Source organism: Uranotaenia lowii, chromosome 3, assembly GCF_029784155.1.
Source record: "Uranotaenia lowii strain MFRU-FL chromosome 3, ASM2978415v1, whole genome shotgun sequence".
In the NCBI taxonomy this organism is placed as follows: Eukaryota; Metazoa; Arthropoda; class Insecta; order Diptera; family Culicidae; genus Uranotaenia; species Uranotaenia lowii.
Genome location: NC_073693.1, coordinates 121,076,686 through 121,093,622, shown reverse-complemented (window position 1 = coordinate 121,093,622; position 16,937 = coordinate 121,076,686). Strand labels below are relative to the sequence as shown.

General features: G+C 33.1%; 1 protein-coding gene across 1 annotated transcript; it reads right to left on the bottom strand.

Moving 5' to 3' along the window:
• Window positions 1–14,596: 14,596 nt before the first annotated feature.
• LOC129751057 (prismalin-14-like) lies at window positions 14,597–15,100 on the bottom strand. Its single transcript, XM_055746322.1, has 2 exons — window positions 15,032–15,100; window positions 14,597–14,955 (listed from the first exon to the last, which is right to left on the bottom strand). Exons 1-2 carry the CDS (start codon window positions 15,038–15,040, stop codon window positions 14,602–14,604), a joined length of 363 nt encoding a protein of 120 aa, XP_055602297.1. The 5' UTR covers window positions 15,041–15,100; the 3' UTR covers window positions 14,597–14,601.
• Between the last annotated feature and the right edge of the window lie 1,837 nt (window positions 15,101–16,937).

The following is a 16,937-nucleotide window of genomic DNA, read 5'->3' as shown; positions in this document are numbered from 1 at the left end:
TGGAAATGTCTGAACTATATTAAAAATGTGATTTATACAAATATTTGTAAGTTATATGAACTATATGAAATTATATGAATCTAACAAAAATCATTCCATCAGAAAGAACATTTCAATGCTCTAAATTCAAACATTTTTTTGTAAAAATAATGTTTCTAAAAATTAGACGAAAAATTTGTCAGTATTGCTAGTTTATTTTATGAAAAAAAAATAATGGTTTTTTTAGACCGTTAAAACTATTTTCTCGCTTCTCGTCCTCTTTGCCGTCTTAAGGTCCACATATTGGAATTTCATTTCCATTGCGTGAGAATAAAATATTCAAGAAAAAATAGAAAAGTGATATTCTACGATCAAATTTTCGATTTTTTCTATAAATAATTTCAAATCATAATCCGGGTACTAGGGCTTATGATAGAGCTCAGTTGGCAAGTTTGTTGTCTCCTGAGCCGATGTCCGCGAGTTCGAGCCCAAGAGTAAACATCGAACACAGTTGTACCGGATCAGTTTTTCAATAACGATCCGCTAACTGCAACGTTGATCAAGTCGCGAATGCCATAATGATGGTAAAACGACTATATTCGAAACAAAAAAACCCGGGTACCGAAAAACGGGGTAGCATTGATCACTGGGGTAGTTTTGATCAACATGAAATTTTTCTACGTAATCATCACTAACTAAGTCTAAAGTTAAAAAAACTTAAAACTTTTATCTTAGTTTAGAAACCTATATGTTAAGTTTTAAATTGGAAAAAACTTGGTTTGTTTTTCAAAATTTCAAATGTAAGCAATTATATTATTTAAAATTCTTGAAATATCTTTTTTTTCTCGAAGGTTCGCAAACGAAAACCCTTCCTGATAAAATCAAAGCGTTTAGAAACAGCATGTTTATCTATGTTCAACCTTTTTTCTTGGTATATTTAGAGTTTTGGTGTAGTTTTTGCTATATTTTGATGTGAGTTTTTGATATTTAAAGAAATTGGGTCGTTTTCCAAAAGTAAGCAAGTCTAGGACAAAAGGCTAGCAACCCTATCAAATAATAAATAATAATAATAATAATATTTATTAGAGACCTTTTAACCATCAAATAATAAAGTTTGAAGAAAAAATTAAAGGGGAGAAGTGCGAGCCTAGAGTATTAAATGAAGGCAAAATTTCAATTTTTTTTGTAGTTTAAATTTTATTTTGTAGTTAATTTAATTAATTATTTATGCAGCACCATTGTCCATCTTTGAATTTAATTTCTGTTCGGCCTTAACACACGAAGTGCCTCAGTATATCAATTACTAGCATTTATAAATATTATGAAGGTGTTTTGTATTCTTTATGATCAAGAAAAATCTTTAAAACCGTCAAAATAGAGACTGATCAATGTTACCCCAAAGCATCAAATTCTAAACAAAGACGAAATCGATTTTTAATTTAAATTTAAGGTAGTCTAATACATTTTTGCAACCATGTTTTACGTTCATAGGAGTCCAGTACTGGTTATAAAAATATGAAACATGACAGAAAAAATAATCGAGAAAAATTGAAAAAAAGTTATCAATCTTAGCCCGCTTTACGGTATCTAAATCTCTTTTAGAAAATCTGCAAAAATAAATGTTCGTTTTGACTAAAAAAACTTTAGACAGAAATTCGAAAAAAATGCAAACGAAATTATTTTTTAATGATGACGAAATGATGATGACATAGTTTTTCACATCGTTAGATAGTTTTTTAAAATTTTCTGATTCTCATAAAAAATTTAAAAAAAAAAATCGAGCAATAGATGTACACAGTAAACGAAAATTACCGAGTTCTGTAATTTTTTTACCGAAATCCTAACATGTGTAAATCGTTAAACTGTTCGGTAATTTTTTCGGTAAAAAATAAACGAACATCGGTAAATAAAGAAACGATTTACCGATGTTCGTTTATTTTTTACCGAAAAAATTACCGAACAGTTTAACGATTTACACATGTTAGGATTTCGGTAAAAATATTACCGAACTCGGTAGTTTTTGTTTACTGTGTATGGATTTTACCATTTTTCGATGCCGTGATATACTTTACCCAGTATGTCAGATTGCACGGCGTGTTTCGTAGAAGCACCTCAAGAAAAAAAAATACAGTAACGCTAATTTTTGCAAGAGCCGAAAGTAGAGCTTTTTCCGGTTCATTTTCACCAAAAATTAAAATATTTTGTCGTAACAATATTCTATTTGGATTTGAAAAAAAAAATTATATTTTTAGTGTTTTATAGTTTCAGAGGTGCTAATTATCTCAATTTTAACTTTCAATGATTTACTAGTTGAACTGATAACTCAACAATGTCATCAAAAACTTGGAAACATTTTAATTTTTTTTTTAAACTAGTTACATAGCTATTTAAACGTAAAAAATGCTTAAAAAGTATCTTCTAATCCTTAAATTGAAATATTGGCTGGCAAATCCTGTCAGTAGTTTGAGAGGGTCAAATTATCTGAAATTATTAGAATTATCTAGAATAATATGAATCCATTTGAATCCATTGTCTTTAGATTTTTTGAGTGTGGCAACACTGGAGGGAATTTTATTTAAAAAAAAAACTCAATGATTAAGAAAATCAGTTAACGCCAGGAAGCGCTATAACATTTTGTGTATCGTAATGCTATCTGGAGTAGAAACGTTTGTCTCAATTTAAGCTTTTGAAAAATTAAGAAAATCATTATTCAAAAGTAAACGATCCGTTAAAAACAATTTTTGATGAGAAATTAGATTTTATACTTCTCCTGATTTGGACGTCTCAAAGTTCCATTTGCACTTCAGACTCAATGCAAATCGCTTCAGCAGTTCCATTTAGCTCAAATTTTGTTTGTTTCTGTCTTTTGATACAATGATCATTATTAGCCTGGAGTTTCCTTCCCATTTTATTCAAAGACCATAACTGTTGAGGTTAAATAACCTTTGCTTCTACGGTTTCCAACCCGCTATATTATTTAAAAAATCTCTTGAACTCTTTGTTTGAAACTGAATATTATTGTTTTTTTAAATATTTTTTTTAATGGATGAACTTAGTCTAAAACTTTGATAAATTTGATTTTTTTTTCCAAAAAATGTATTTCAATCATTTTGTCGATCTTAAATTTACAAAAATCAACAATATTGTTGGCAAAAATGAATTTTTTATATTTTTATGGAAACCAATAAAATGATGTTGGACTGTTCTTATTCATTCATCATTTTTTTTAACTAGAATTAGTTTTCGAAGATATGAACATATGAATATTCATTCATGTTACGTTTGGATAACACCAATCATAACAAGGATATTCCAAATAATAAAACTTTGAATAAAATGTTATAAAAAAACAAGTTTTGAAGAAAATTCAAATCACTTATCTTTCTAGGCGTTGACAATTTTTATTGTTCCAGAATGACAAAAATTTGAATAAAAAAATTAATTTTCAATGGAAAAAGTTACTATTCCATTGCACTTGAATAATTTTATAGACAAAAATTTCTAAATATGGACAACAAATCTTCAAAAAAAAACCAAAACATATGAGGACTCACCGACCAAATATTTTAAAATTGCCTGAAAATGATTCAGAGAAGACTAAATTTTTCATATCTTAAAAAAATTAGAGTAACTGTATTTTTTCTTTTAAAAATTTTCTCTAAACACACCGTGATTGGCCTGATGATATCATCTACAAACTTAATATTGCTTTTATTATCCTATTCCAACGCTTTTGGTGTTCAAATATTTTTTGAACAATTACCAAATTAGTTTGAATTAATATTTTAATAGTTTGAATTAATTATTAATAGTTGATGCATTTAAGCCCAGTCTGAGTTGATTAACATGCAAATCAAAGATTCGCCTTATAAATCTGATTTTCATATACTGGAATATGATTGTTTTGCATCACGCGTTTGTTTATTTCAAAATTTCATCCATCCAAACAATTTTTTTATGACTTCAGCTAGTAGAATTTGTTGAAGCATTTTAGTATGCACTACCCTAATGCTTTTTCTTTAAAAACATTTTCGACAGAAATAATGTAAAATTTTATTCGTACAAAACCAAAAATGACTGCAATTGGTACTTTATTCGTTTCAATCGAATTTTCATTGAAAACAAAGTTTGTTTCAACTTAACCCTTTTTCTTAGTAGGGTGAATTTAAATATGACTGGTGAAACCAATAATTTTTCGGACCATGTCAATTCGATGTCCCATCAACTTTAAAACTATTGATGTAGGTACAACCAGAGTAATTATCTGTGGACATTAAACTTGTTGAAGCTATTGAAGTTTAAAAGTGTTACATGATGCCCCAGTTTGATGATGTGCAAAGAAAAAGAAGAAAAAATTGCTACAAAATAACCGAAAAAGTATAAAAAACGATGAGATCTGGTGTTATTTCGAAAAACAGCAATGTTAAGAAATAAGCTTATTAAATTAATCACAACTCGATTCAAACTTCATGTTTACCATCACTTTTCAATTATAAGCATCTGATACTGAAATTTCCATTAGAATGGTTCTTTAGTTTTCGACTTAGGTGGATTTTCAATTATTAAAAAAACTCATTATAATAAATACTAAATAAAATAAAATAACACTAAGTTTTCAGAAAAAACTAAAAAATGCCAATTTTTGAAAAAATAATCGAAAATAAAGAAATGACAAAATAAATTTCTTAAATGACAAACATGGCATGAATAAGAAAGTGTCGAAAATGAGAAAGAAAACAGATATTTTTAACAATCGTTGTTTTTTCACTTAAATTCTTTTTTTGTTATTTCAAGTATGTTTTCTGAAGAAAATCCTAGTAGAAAATTATTGTTTAACATTATTATTTGAAGTCCGAAATTTAGATTCTGATTTGTTCGCTTCTGTCAAATATATTTTTTTTTTATTTTTATCAAACCCTCTCCCTTCTCCTTTCGATAAAGGGAGAGTCTCGAAAAAAGAAATCTGATATAATTATTGAGAGATTGTACTTTGTTCCTGTGAAAAATTACTTCTACTCTAATTATGTTTGAGAGTGAATAATAAAAAACATCTTCAATTCAATAATAAATAACTGAAATACATGCAATTGTTTTTGTAAAAATTCTATCTAAAGTAAGCAATACAATCCTTCAATCCAGTGCTGTATAGATGATAATAAAAAAAATTCAAGACAAGAATACAACAACTATTTAAACGCATGATATTATTCCATTTTTTTTTTATTGAAAACCTATTTCTAAATGTTGTAGAATTTTCTGGATTACATTGGACCAGCATCTGAAGTATCCCCAAATTTGAGCGAGCATTAAGCATCGCGTGCCGGCGTGTGACGCAAAACGTGCGGACGTTAGGAATGGCATTTTTTTTGGAACAGGTATATAAAGCACTCGTTTTCTGAAAGAAACCAAACAGTTCAGCGTTACATCTTCGAATAAAAGCATTCCAAGAGAGTCTAAAAAATTTTAATTCAAATCTGCTAAAATGTTCAAGGTGAGCAAAAACTTGAGCTATTTTAACAAAAATTTTGAAACATTAAACCTTCTTCATTTTTTCCTTTTTCCTCAGGTATTTTGTTTCTTCCTGCTGGCAGTAGCGGTCGTTTCGTGTATTCCTGCCCCTCCCCAGCCGATTCCCGCAGCATTTGCTCCACATTTGAGGGTTGCCCGGCAGGCTCCACAACCCAACAAGGGTGCTCCCGTAGAAAAATCCGCCATCGTTGAATCAGGAGACGATCAGACGAAATCGGCAGCCGACGATATGGAGGGAGCTGAGACGTTCGGATTCGGATTCCACAAGCACATCCACGTATATCCGTCCTACCGATCATTCTATCCCTCTTACTATGGCGGATACGGATTAGGAGGCTATGGAGGATATTACAACGATTATGGATACGGTTACGCTCCATACTATTATTAGTTCAAAATTACTTTTGTAACTAAAAAAACTAAAAAATAAACTTGTATATATGAACGTAATTTTTCGATGTAGCTTTCCAAAACGGTCCAAAATACGTCCCTCACTTCATTTACATTAGACTAGTTCACTTTTCGGCTTTTTTTCGCAGATCAAAGCCGGGCTCATATGGGTTGTTCCTCATGCATTTTTAAGTATTCCTGCCAAATTTTAGATCTTTTGAGCTAATCTCTGTTCGGCGTAATGAGTTTTTGTGAAAAAGTCAATTTTTCTTAAGAATTTTCTTATGAGAGTTCAAGCAAGCTCCTATTAATATTAAACGACAATTTCTTAATGCTGGGAGGTTGATGTTATAAGCATTTTTTATGAATCTGTTATAAATCTATATATATAAAAAGCAATTTCTGTATGTTTGTTTTTTTTTTTTTTTTTAAATATGTCTTTATTTGTATCAAATCATCATTACACTTATATTACATTATTGCATTAAACTAGGTGTTCAGCTCAATAATGAACTGTTCATAGCCCTATAAGTAACTAGATTATAAAAATTTATTTATAAGATTTTAATTTGCTGAGCGCAATCAAGTTTTTAATGTAGGAGAACATCCTGTAATAGCAAAAATATTTTATACTTAAAACTAAACACTTTCTTAAAATTAAACTAAACATAAAGAGAACGAATCTCTGCGATGGAAGACTGCATCGATTTGCCTCTGAAGTTGGAGATGATTTTGTTGGCCATCTCTTCGATCGATTCAATGCCCGCAATCCGATGAAGATCTTCGGTGCTGTGCCAAGGTGGAAGCCGCAAAATCATTTTCAGAACTTTGTTCTGAATCCTCTGGATGGCTTTCTTCCTCGTCGCGCAGCAGCTAGACCAAATCGGAACTGCATACATGATCGCTGGTCGGAAAACTTGTTTGTAGATGAGCATCTTATTTCGCAGACACAACCGGGATTTCCTGTTGATGAGAGAATAAAGAGATTTAGTGTATTTATTACATTTAGATTGAATATCTTCAATGTGATTTTTAAAAGTAAGATTCCGATCAAGTGTAAGTCCCAAGTACTTAACGTGATCAGACCATTCTAATGAAACCCCATTAAAAGTTATGGAATGATTTTCATTAGGTTTTAAAAAATTTGCTCTTGGCTTATGGGGAAATAAAATAAGTTGAGTTTTGGAAGCGTTAGGAGAAATTTTCCACATTTTCAAGTAATTCAAAAAGGAATTTAAATTTTGTTGCAATCTACTGCGTACCACCCGTAAATTTCGACCTTTGGCTGAAAGCAAAGTGTCATCAGCAAATAATCTTCTACCTTTTCCTTCTGGTACATCAGGAAGATCAGAAGTAAAAATATTATATAAGATTGGCCCAAGTATACTACCCTGAGGGACACCAGCTCTAATGAGTGTCCTTTCAGAGCATGAATTTTGATAGCTTACTTGTAAGGTTCGGCTAGTCAAATAATTTTGAATAATTTTGGTGAGATATACAGGAAAATCAAATCGAGCTAATTTAGCTACTAAACCTTTGTGCCAAACACTGTCAAAAGCTTTTTCAATATCAAGAAGAGCAACACCAGTTGAATAACCTTCAGATTTGCTAGCGTTAATCATATTAGTTACACTCAAAAGTTGATGTGTAGTAGAATGTCCATGACGAAAACCAAATTGTTCATCAGGGAAAATAGAATTCTGATTAATGTGAATCATCATTCTATTCAAAATAACTCTCTCAAATAGTTTACTTAAAGAAGGAAGCAAACTAATTGGTCGATAACTTGAAGGCTCTGAAGCACTTTTTCCAGGTTTCAAAATTGGAGTTATTTTGGCATTTTTCCATTTATTGGGAAAATAAGCCAAATGAAAACATTTGTTGAAGATTTTAACTAAAAAATTTAAAGTGCTTTCAGGCAACTTTTTAATAAGAATATAGAAAATCCCATCTTCCCCCGGAGCTTTCATGTTTTTAAATTTTTTGAAAATCAATTTAAGTTCATCAATATTTGTCTCACAAGAACTTTCAAACACATTTTGCTTGGAAAGAATATCATCAAATTCTAGGGAAATTTGAGCATCAATTGGACTTACAACGTTTAAATTAAAATCATGAGCAGACTCAAATTGTTGGGCTAATTTTTGAGCTTTTTCTGAATTAGTTAAAAGAAGTTTATCCCCATCTTTCAAAGTAGGAATTGGCTTCTGGGGCTTTTTCAAAATTTTAGTTAATTTCCAAAATGGCTTTGAGTAGGGTTTTATATCCTCTACTGCTTTAGCAAAATTTTCATTACGAATGAAATTTAAACGACGTTTGATCTCTTTTTGAAGGTCGCAATAAATTAATTTCAAATAAGGATCCCTAGTACGTTGATATTGGCGTCGACGAATGTTTTTCAGTCGTATCAAAAACTGAAGATCATCATCAATTAAAGGTTGATTAAATTTATGTTTAACTTTAGGTATTGAAGCGGCTTTAGCATTGACTATTGAAGTTGTCAAATTTTCTACAGCCAAATCAATATCTTCTATTGAATTCAGTGGAACGTTGACATCTAAAGTACGTTCAATAAAATTCATATATCGCTCCCAGTTAGCCTTTTGAAAATTAAAAGTTGATTTTAAAGGGTTTTCAATGGGACTTTGAGATAAAGAAAATGTTACTGGAAGGTGGTCTGAATCGAGGTCCGCATGAGTAACTAATTGACTACAATGCTCGCCTAAATCCGTTAGAACCAAATCAATTGTGGAGGGATTTCTAATTGAAGAAAAACAAGTATGCCCATTAGGATATTGAACAGTATAATAACCTGCAGAGCAGTCATTAAACAAAATATTCCCATTTGAATTTGATGAAATATTATTCCAAGATCGGTGTTTTGCATTAAAGTCACCAATAATAAAAAATTTTGATTTATTTCTGGTGAGTTTTTGTAAATCTCCCTTCAAAAAATTTTTCTGTTCACCGCTACATTGGAAAGGCAAATATGCGGCAACAATTATAATTTTCCCCATAGAAGTTTCTAATTCAATTCCAATTGTTTCTAAGACTTTTGTATTGAAAGAAGGAAGAAGTCTAAATTTGAGACGACTATTGATGACAATAGCTACACCCCCACCTTGTCGATCAAGTCGATCATTTCGTAAAATTTTAAAGAAAGCATTGCTTTTCAAGTTATTGTCTGGCTTTAAAAAAGTTTCAGTGATGGCAGCAATATGTATGTTTTGAGTTTTCAAAAATAAAAAGAATTCATCTTGGTTAGCCAGCAAAGATCTAGCATTCCAATTCATAATATTTAAACATCTATTTGGATCCATGAGGGAATCGTAAAGTCATAATAATTTTGTTAGCATAATTAAAAGAAGTTTGGAAAGCTTCAAACATTGAATTTGCTTTCAACATAAGTTGCATCATTTCCATTAAATATTGATGCAAAAATTTTAATTTTTCCTCAGTAATCTCACCCAAATCAACAAAATTGTTAGGATCAGAAAATGAAGGAGAAGAACAAGTATTTGAATTTCGGGGATATTCCCAAGCCTTCGCATGAACTTTGAGACTTGGTTTTTTCCCATTTTTATTAGTTAAACCTGAAGAGGGAAACCCATTTTCAACCACCTCTGAGAACGATAAACAACGAGTCTGGGGCGCAGATTCAGCCCAGGTAACATTAAAATCACTTCGGGTATTACCCAGCCGTGATTCCAATGTAGGCCGAGGCTGACTGCGAACAGGCAGGTTGTTTGCCGGTCTGACGTGTGTAGACGAAAAAGAGGAAGGTGGAGAAGAAACTTTTCTGGAAACTTTGGGGTTTTTCCTAGAAGCAACAATTTTTGCCCTGATGGGACAATCTAGCGAATTCGAGGAGTGATTACCTGCGCAATTCGCACACTTAAAAAATTCTGTTTTTGGCTTATCACCACCAAAAAGGCATTTAGATTTTTCATGATCGAATGAGCCGCAAAACATGCATCTGGCATTCATTCTACAATTTTTAGTGCCATGACAAAAAGCTTGACAACGACGACATTGCGTAATGTTTTGTAAAAAATTGGTAGAAGATTTACGAAAAGGTTCGAATTTGACTCGACAATGAAACATAAGACGAGCCTTTTCAAGAATTTGCAAATTATTAACCTGATCCTTTTTAAAATGGATCAAATAAAGTTCAGGAGCAAAACCAACACTACTGGTATTATTCGTGTTGGTTCTTTTCCTCATTTGAATTACTTGAATTGGAGAAAAACCTAACAAAGAATTTAATTCAGCTGTGATCTCATCCGGTGTCAGATCGCCAGTGAGACCACGAAGTACAACTTTAAAAGGACGATCACTTCTAGCGTCGTACGTAAAAAATTGGTGTTTTTTATTATTCAAATAATTTAAAACCTTTTGAAAATCATTAAAAGATTCCGCCAATATACGAGCAGTTCCCCTTCGACCGATCTGAAAAGAAATCTTCACATCCTTGACGGAAGTGACGATTTCTTTTCGAAAGGCATTGAAGTCAGGAATCGTGACCGTTATTGGTGGAATCCTTTCGTTTTTAAGAGTATAAGAAGAAGAAGGTTTCTTAGTACTCTTATCAGAATTAAATATGAATATTTCCTCATCACCGATGTTATGAAGGACATCGAATGAATTGGAAATTTCAACTTTTTTGGCAGATGGCCCTGGATTAGGTTCAGCAATCCGTTTTCTTCCGGCCCTTGAGCCGGCCGAAGACTTCCCCATGCTGGAAAGAAAAGAGAAAATATGAATAAAAGAAAATGAAAATAATTTTAGCACTGAAAAGTGCTGATTGAAATACAGGTAAGGAAAAAATAAATAATGTAAAATGTTCCTGCAGGTACACAGCAACGATACGATGCTCCGGCGTACGTGTTGACGGCTCAACGGTACAGATGGAAGTGTTGTATGTTTGTTTGTTTGTTTGTTTGTTTGTCCTCTATAGACTCAGCCGTCTTAAGAGCTAGAGAGCTGAAATTTGGCATGGATGCTCATTGGGACCAGGAAGGATGAAAAATGTTTTACGATTTTCAGATAACCCCTTCTGAAGGGGGTCGTCCATAGAAGACAAATATTGTTTTCGCGATATTGACGTTATTTTTTGTCGGATCGTGTTGGAAATTTGCACACGACTGTTTTGAAAGATGAGAAATCGATTTCTGGTGTTAAATTTTGTGTAAGGGGTCAGCCAAAGGGGTTGATATTGACGTTATTATACATCGTTTTGAGATGAAAATTGGTACACGAGAGTTTTAAGAGACGTGCAATCGATTTGAGGTATCAAATTCAGTGTAAGGGGCCGGCAAAAGGGGTCGTCCATATTAAATTTTCAAACTTAGTGATATTGACGTTTTTATACATCGGATTGGGATGCAAATTTGCCCATAGGAGCTATTAGGGACAATCAACTGATTTCACTTATCTAAACTAAGATCAGGGATCGGCCAAAGGGATCGTCCATATTAACTATTCACTGTTGATGCGATATTGTTGTCATTATACATCGGATTCAGACGAAAATTGATACACTAGACTGAGTCGATTTGGGGTCATTTTGGAATTTCTCAAACCCTGGGGTCTAAAAAGCTCCGTCTTGGTCCAAAACTCATCCATGATTTTTTGCAAAATTTTTAAGTAACGTTTACATGAGTAAATTTGAACTTTTAGGTTTGTATGGGAAAATTGAATATTTTGTACTGAAAAATCAACATAACTTTTGTTTCGTCTGTGGAACCGAGCCAGCTGATGGTTTTTGTGCCAATTTATAAAATTCTTAAAGGAAATTTTTCACTGAACAACTTTGTCGAAGACCGTAACTTCTTATCTTATTAGGAAAAAAAGTTATTAGTTGTCTAACAGGGGTATGTCTTTTCGCACTGATAAAAAATAAATTCAATTGACATCCCTGCAGGGAGCTTAGCGAGGTATTGCGTGACTTCTTTCCATGCAACATTTCGCGAGGCTCAAGCAGTGATGTCAATAGAATTTTTCCCTAATAGAATACAAAGTTACAGTCTTCGACAAAGTTGTTCAGCGGAAAATTTCCTTTAGGAATTTTATAAATTGGCACAAAAACCATCAGCTGGCTCGGTTCCACAGACGAAACAAAAATGATGTCGATTTTTCAGTACAAAATATTCAATTTTCCCATACAAACCTAAAAGTTCAAATTTACTCATGTAAACGTTACTTAAAAATTTTGCAAAAAATCATGGATGAGTTTTGGACCAAAACGGAGCTTTTTAGACCCCAGAGTTTGAGAAATTCCAAAATGACCCCAAATCGACTCAGTCTCAGTGGTGCAAATTTTCAGTGTCAGTGAGAAATTATCAGCTGACTTTATTGCAGTGTATCGGTCAGTTCAATTCCAACTAGATTCATACGAGAATGAACTGAAAGCTCAGTCCTGAAAGCTCTCTGCACACTCATTCACCAATCGGCAACATCGGTGCTTAGTATACATTCAGGCTCTTTCCAGGTTCATGAGGTTATCCAATCTTCATTTTCAGTTTCAAGCGAACATTGCTGAAAGTGAAAAAAGCTTCCTTCTATTATAATTAAGTTTAGTTGAATGGTGACAAAGATTGTTCGACTCGCTAGACATGCGCAAATTTCAGAATTACTACTGAGATCGCTATTTTTGAAGGATTCTGATAAAAAATACGTCTGTTTCAAATGGTGTGAAGAGGTGGGAAGGTTTAGAAATGAGTGTTCGGGTTGGCGAGACGAACGCTGGCAAGGGAGCGTGTAGACGAATGTGGGGGACAAAATTATGACAAAAAGTTGGCAGTAAAATGACAAAACATGACAAATGTGGTAAAAGTATGACAAAATTATGACAAAAAAATCTGACAAATAGGAATGAAATTTACAATACAATGGAAAAATATTTACTAACACAACTCTGTCGAAAATATGACAAATCTGATTAAAATGTGACAATATTTTAACAAAAATATGACAAAAAAGACAAAATCATGGCAAAAAAAATGACAAATGTCGTAAACAATTGACAAAAATATGACAAATATAACAAAATTATGACAAGCGTGGTAAAAATATGCCAATAAATTGACAAAATTGTGACATGAACCTCATTGACCTCATTTTATCATATTTTTGTCATTATTAATTACCATAAATTCAATTTTTTTTATATACATCCATCCTCTTGTCCCGCTTCAAGTAAACGTACAGTCTCAGCGATTTTCAATTCGCGTTTTCTTTTTGAATCCCAATTCATAATTTGCAAAAATGGCAAAAACAAATGCTTACTGAAATTATCAGCAACTTTCGCTGACACTGATTGAATGCTTAAGCTGCAGTCACTGATCAAAAACAGTAAGTGACAGAAATGCCCAAGCGAAAGACGCTTTCGTAGCTTTCGAGTGAAACAAGTTAGTTCGGGTTTACGAGTGAGCTTTCTACTGACTGATAGACACACTCACACAGCTTTCTGTAGGCACGAGGATGACCGAGCCGATCAGAAGCTTTTTTATTTGTTGACTTTTCTATTCCGTTCATTTCAGATGAAGCTTTTTACACTGATAGAAAATCACAGTCAGTATCATTCGTGCTTGAAGATAATTTGCAGCACTGACTCAGTCTAGTGTATCAATTTTCGTCTGAATCCGATGTGAATAGTTAATATGGACGATCCCTTTGACCGATCCCTGATCTTAGTTTAGATAAGTGAAATCAGTTGATTGTCCCTAATAGCTCCTATGGGCAAATTTGCATCCCAATCCGATGTATAAAAACGTCAATATCACTAAGTTTGAAAATTTAATATGGACGACCCCTTTTGCCGGCCCCTTACACTGAATTTGATACCTCAAATCGATTGCACGTCTCTTAAAACTCTCGTGTACCAATTTTCATCTCAAAACGATGTATAATAACGTCAATATCGCAAAAACAGTGAACAGTTTATATGGACAACCCATTTGGCTGACCCCTTACACAAAATTTAACACCAGAAATCGATTTCTCATCTTTCAAAACAGTCGTGTGCAAATTTCCAACACGATCCGACAAAAAATAACGTCAATATCGCGAAAACAATATTTGTCTTCTATGGACGACCCCCTTCAGAAGGGGTTATCTGAAAATCGTAAAACATTTTTCATCCTTCCTGGTCCCAATGAGCATCCATGCCAAATTTCAGCTCTCTAGCTCTTAAGACGGCTGAGTCTATAGAGGACAAACAAACAAACAAACAAACAAACAAACAAACAAACAAACAAACAAACAAACAAACAAACAAACAAACAAACAAACAAACATACAGAAATTGCTTTTTATATATATAGATTTATAACAGATTCATAAAAAATGCTTATAACATCAACCTCCCAGCATTAAGAAATTGTCGTTTAATATTAATAGGAGCTTGCTTGAACTCTCATAAGAAAATTCTTAAGAAAAATTGACTTTTTCACAAAAACTCATTACGCCGAACAGAGATTAGCTCAAAAGATCTAAAATTTGGCAGGAATACTTAAAAATGCATGAGGAACAACCCATATGAGCCCGGCTTTGATCTGCGAAAAAAAGCCGAAAAGTGAACTAGTCTAATGTAAATGAAGTGAGGGACGTATTTTGGACCGTTTTGGAAAGCTACATCGAAAAATTACGTTCATATATACAAGTTTATTTTTTAGTTTTTTTAGTTACAAAAGTAATTTTGAACTAATAATAGTATGGAGCGTAACCGTATCCATAATCGTTGTAATATCCTCCATAGCCTCCTAATCCGTATCCGCCATAGTAAGAGGGATAGAATGATCGGTAGGACGGATATACGTGGATGTGCTTGTGGAATCCGAATCCGAACGTCTCAGCTCCCTCCATATCGTCGGCTGCCGATTTCGTCTGATCGTCTCCTGATTCAACGATGACGGATTTTTCTACGGGAGCACCCTTGTTGGGTTGTGGAGCCTGCCGGGCAACCCTCAAATGTGGAGCAAATGCTGCGGGAATCGGCTGGGGAGGGGCAGGAATACACGAAACAACCGTCACTGCCAGCAGGAAGAAACAAAATACCTGAGGTAAAATGGAAAAAATAAAGAAGGTTTAATGTTACATAGTTTATATTAAAGTAATGCAAGTTTTTGTTTACCTTGAACATTTTTGCAGATTTGAATTGATATCTGTTAGATTCTCTTGGAATGCTTTTATTCGACGATGTAACGCTGAACTGTTTGATTTCTTCCAGGAAACGAGTGCTTTATATACCTGATCCAAAAGAAATTCCTTTCCTAACGTCCATATGAGAAACCCGCGCGTTTGCGTCACTCTTTATCGTATCCAACACGCGATGCTTAAAGATCGCGCAAATTCGGGGATGCGTCATTCGTTAATCCCGAGATGTCACATGAGAAAAATGTCGCATCCACATCTGACTTTGGGAACAGAATCTAAAACAGATATACACAAATATTACATACGAAAAAGTGATTCAAATTTAGGAATTCCAGCTTTGAGGTTTTAAGCTGGAGTAGAGTAGTGTAATCTCTTTCAGCCATTTCCAAGATTTATACATTTATTGCAGCTGGGAATACTTATTTCCTCTAATGAAAAGCAAAACTATAAAAATTCCATCGATTTTATTCATTCTCTTTCAAGAGTTCGTCCCCCGTTGCAAATTATCTTCCCGGTCAGTTCCGCACAAATATTGCGTCGGAACCCATTTTGGTGAGACCCAAGAATTTGGCAAACACGATCAAAACGCTCTTTGAGGTAGGTTGAATTCGCGATGCTTTTTGAATTTGGTCCATTGACTGGAAAATTTGGAGAGAAAAAAGCGTAAGTAGATTAAGCGTTTTACAAGTTTGTCTATGTTTTTTTTCTAATGGATTTTTAAGTGTTTTGATCTTGATGACCTGGCACCATTCTGTTCAAATCTCTAATCGAATCTGAAAAGTTCTATCAGCAAGTTTGAATTTTTTTTTTCTGAATGAGTTCGGCACATAAGGTAGAGGATTCGATATAACTGTAAAAGTTAAATTGATTAGTCACAGCTTCATTTCTTCAGATAATAAAAAAAAACTCTTGAATTTAAAACGTTTCATGATAATTCATAATGTACAAGTTTTTTTAACTGTCAAATTTAAAAGACATTTGAAAGGCGCATCCGATGATAATGTATTTTAAAGCAATTGGGTTTATGTCAACAAAATTTCATTTGTTCAATCCATTTTTTCCATCATCAAGAGAAAAACATCTCAGAACAATAAGCAGTTTGGTGACTCCGAATCAGTTCATCGAAATCTTCCTCGTTAGAGATCAAAAGAAGAAAAATGCCCAAACCAAAAATATCAAGTCTCTTAAATTATACGCCTCTTCTCTTAAAGTAAGAACCAAATCCGAAAACCGAAAATCCAGTACCTATCCCGTTCGAAAAAAAAAAATTCAACCTACCTCACACCGATTTGGTTGAGTCCATTTGGGTTTGCCGAATTTCTGATATTCTTTTCCTCGCCAAACTGGTTCTGGAGCAAAAAGATGCAACGACCTTTCTAACCAAACGGTCATCCCCTGGAAGAGCTCCGCATATTTTACTACAGGGCTAAATTTATTTTCAAAATGCAAGTGTTTTTTTCATTATTATAAATATTTTTTAAGTTTTGTTCAGTTCGAATAACGCATGTGACATACAGTATTGCACTATACAACTGCAACGATCCCCAAAACCTCACCAAATCTGACGATATATACCATTCAGAAAATATACTAGCACAAAGTAAAGGTAGGTTAGTTTGAAAATTATGTTTAAAATAAATCTCACGAAAAGTGGGTATGATTTGGTCAACAATATCGATTATAGGATCAAAATTGCTTTCAGAAGCAAAAAATTCACGATGAAACTCCGTTTTTTTGTAGTAAATATTTTCTTTTCGATTAAAATCTCGGATTTGTAATACGTTACAATAAAAAATCATCGTTGAAGCTTTTTAGGAACTTTTACAAAGTTTTTTCGGTTGAAATTTTCACATTTCACAGTTCATTCATCTGCAAAATGTCTT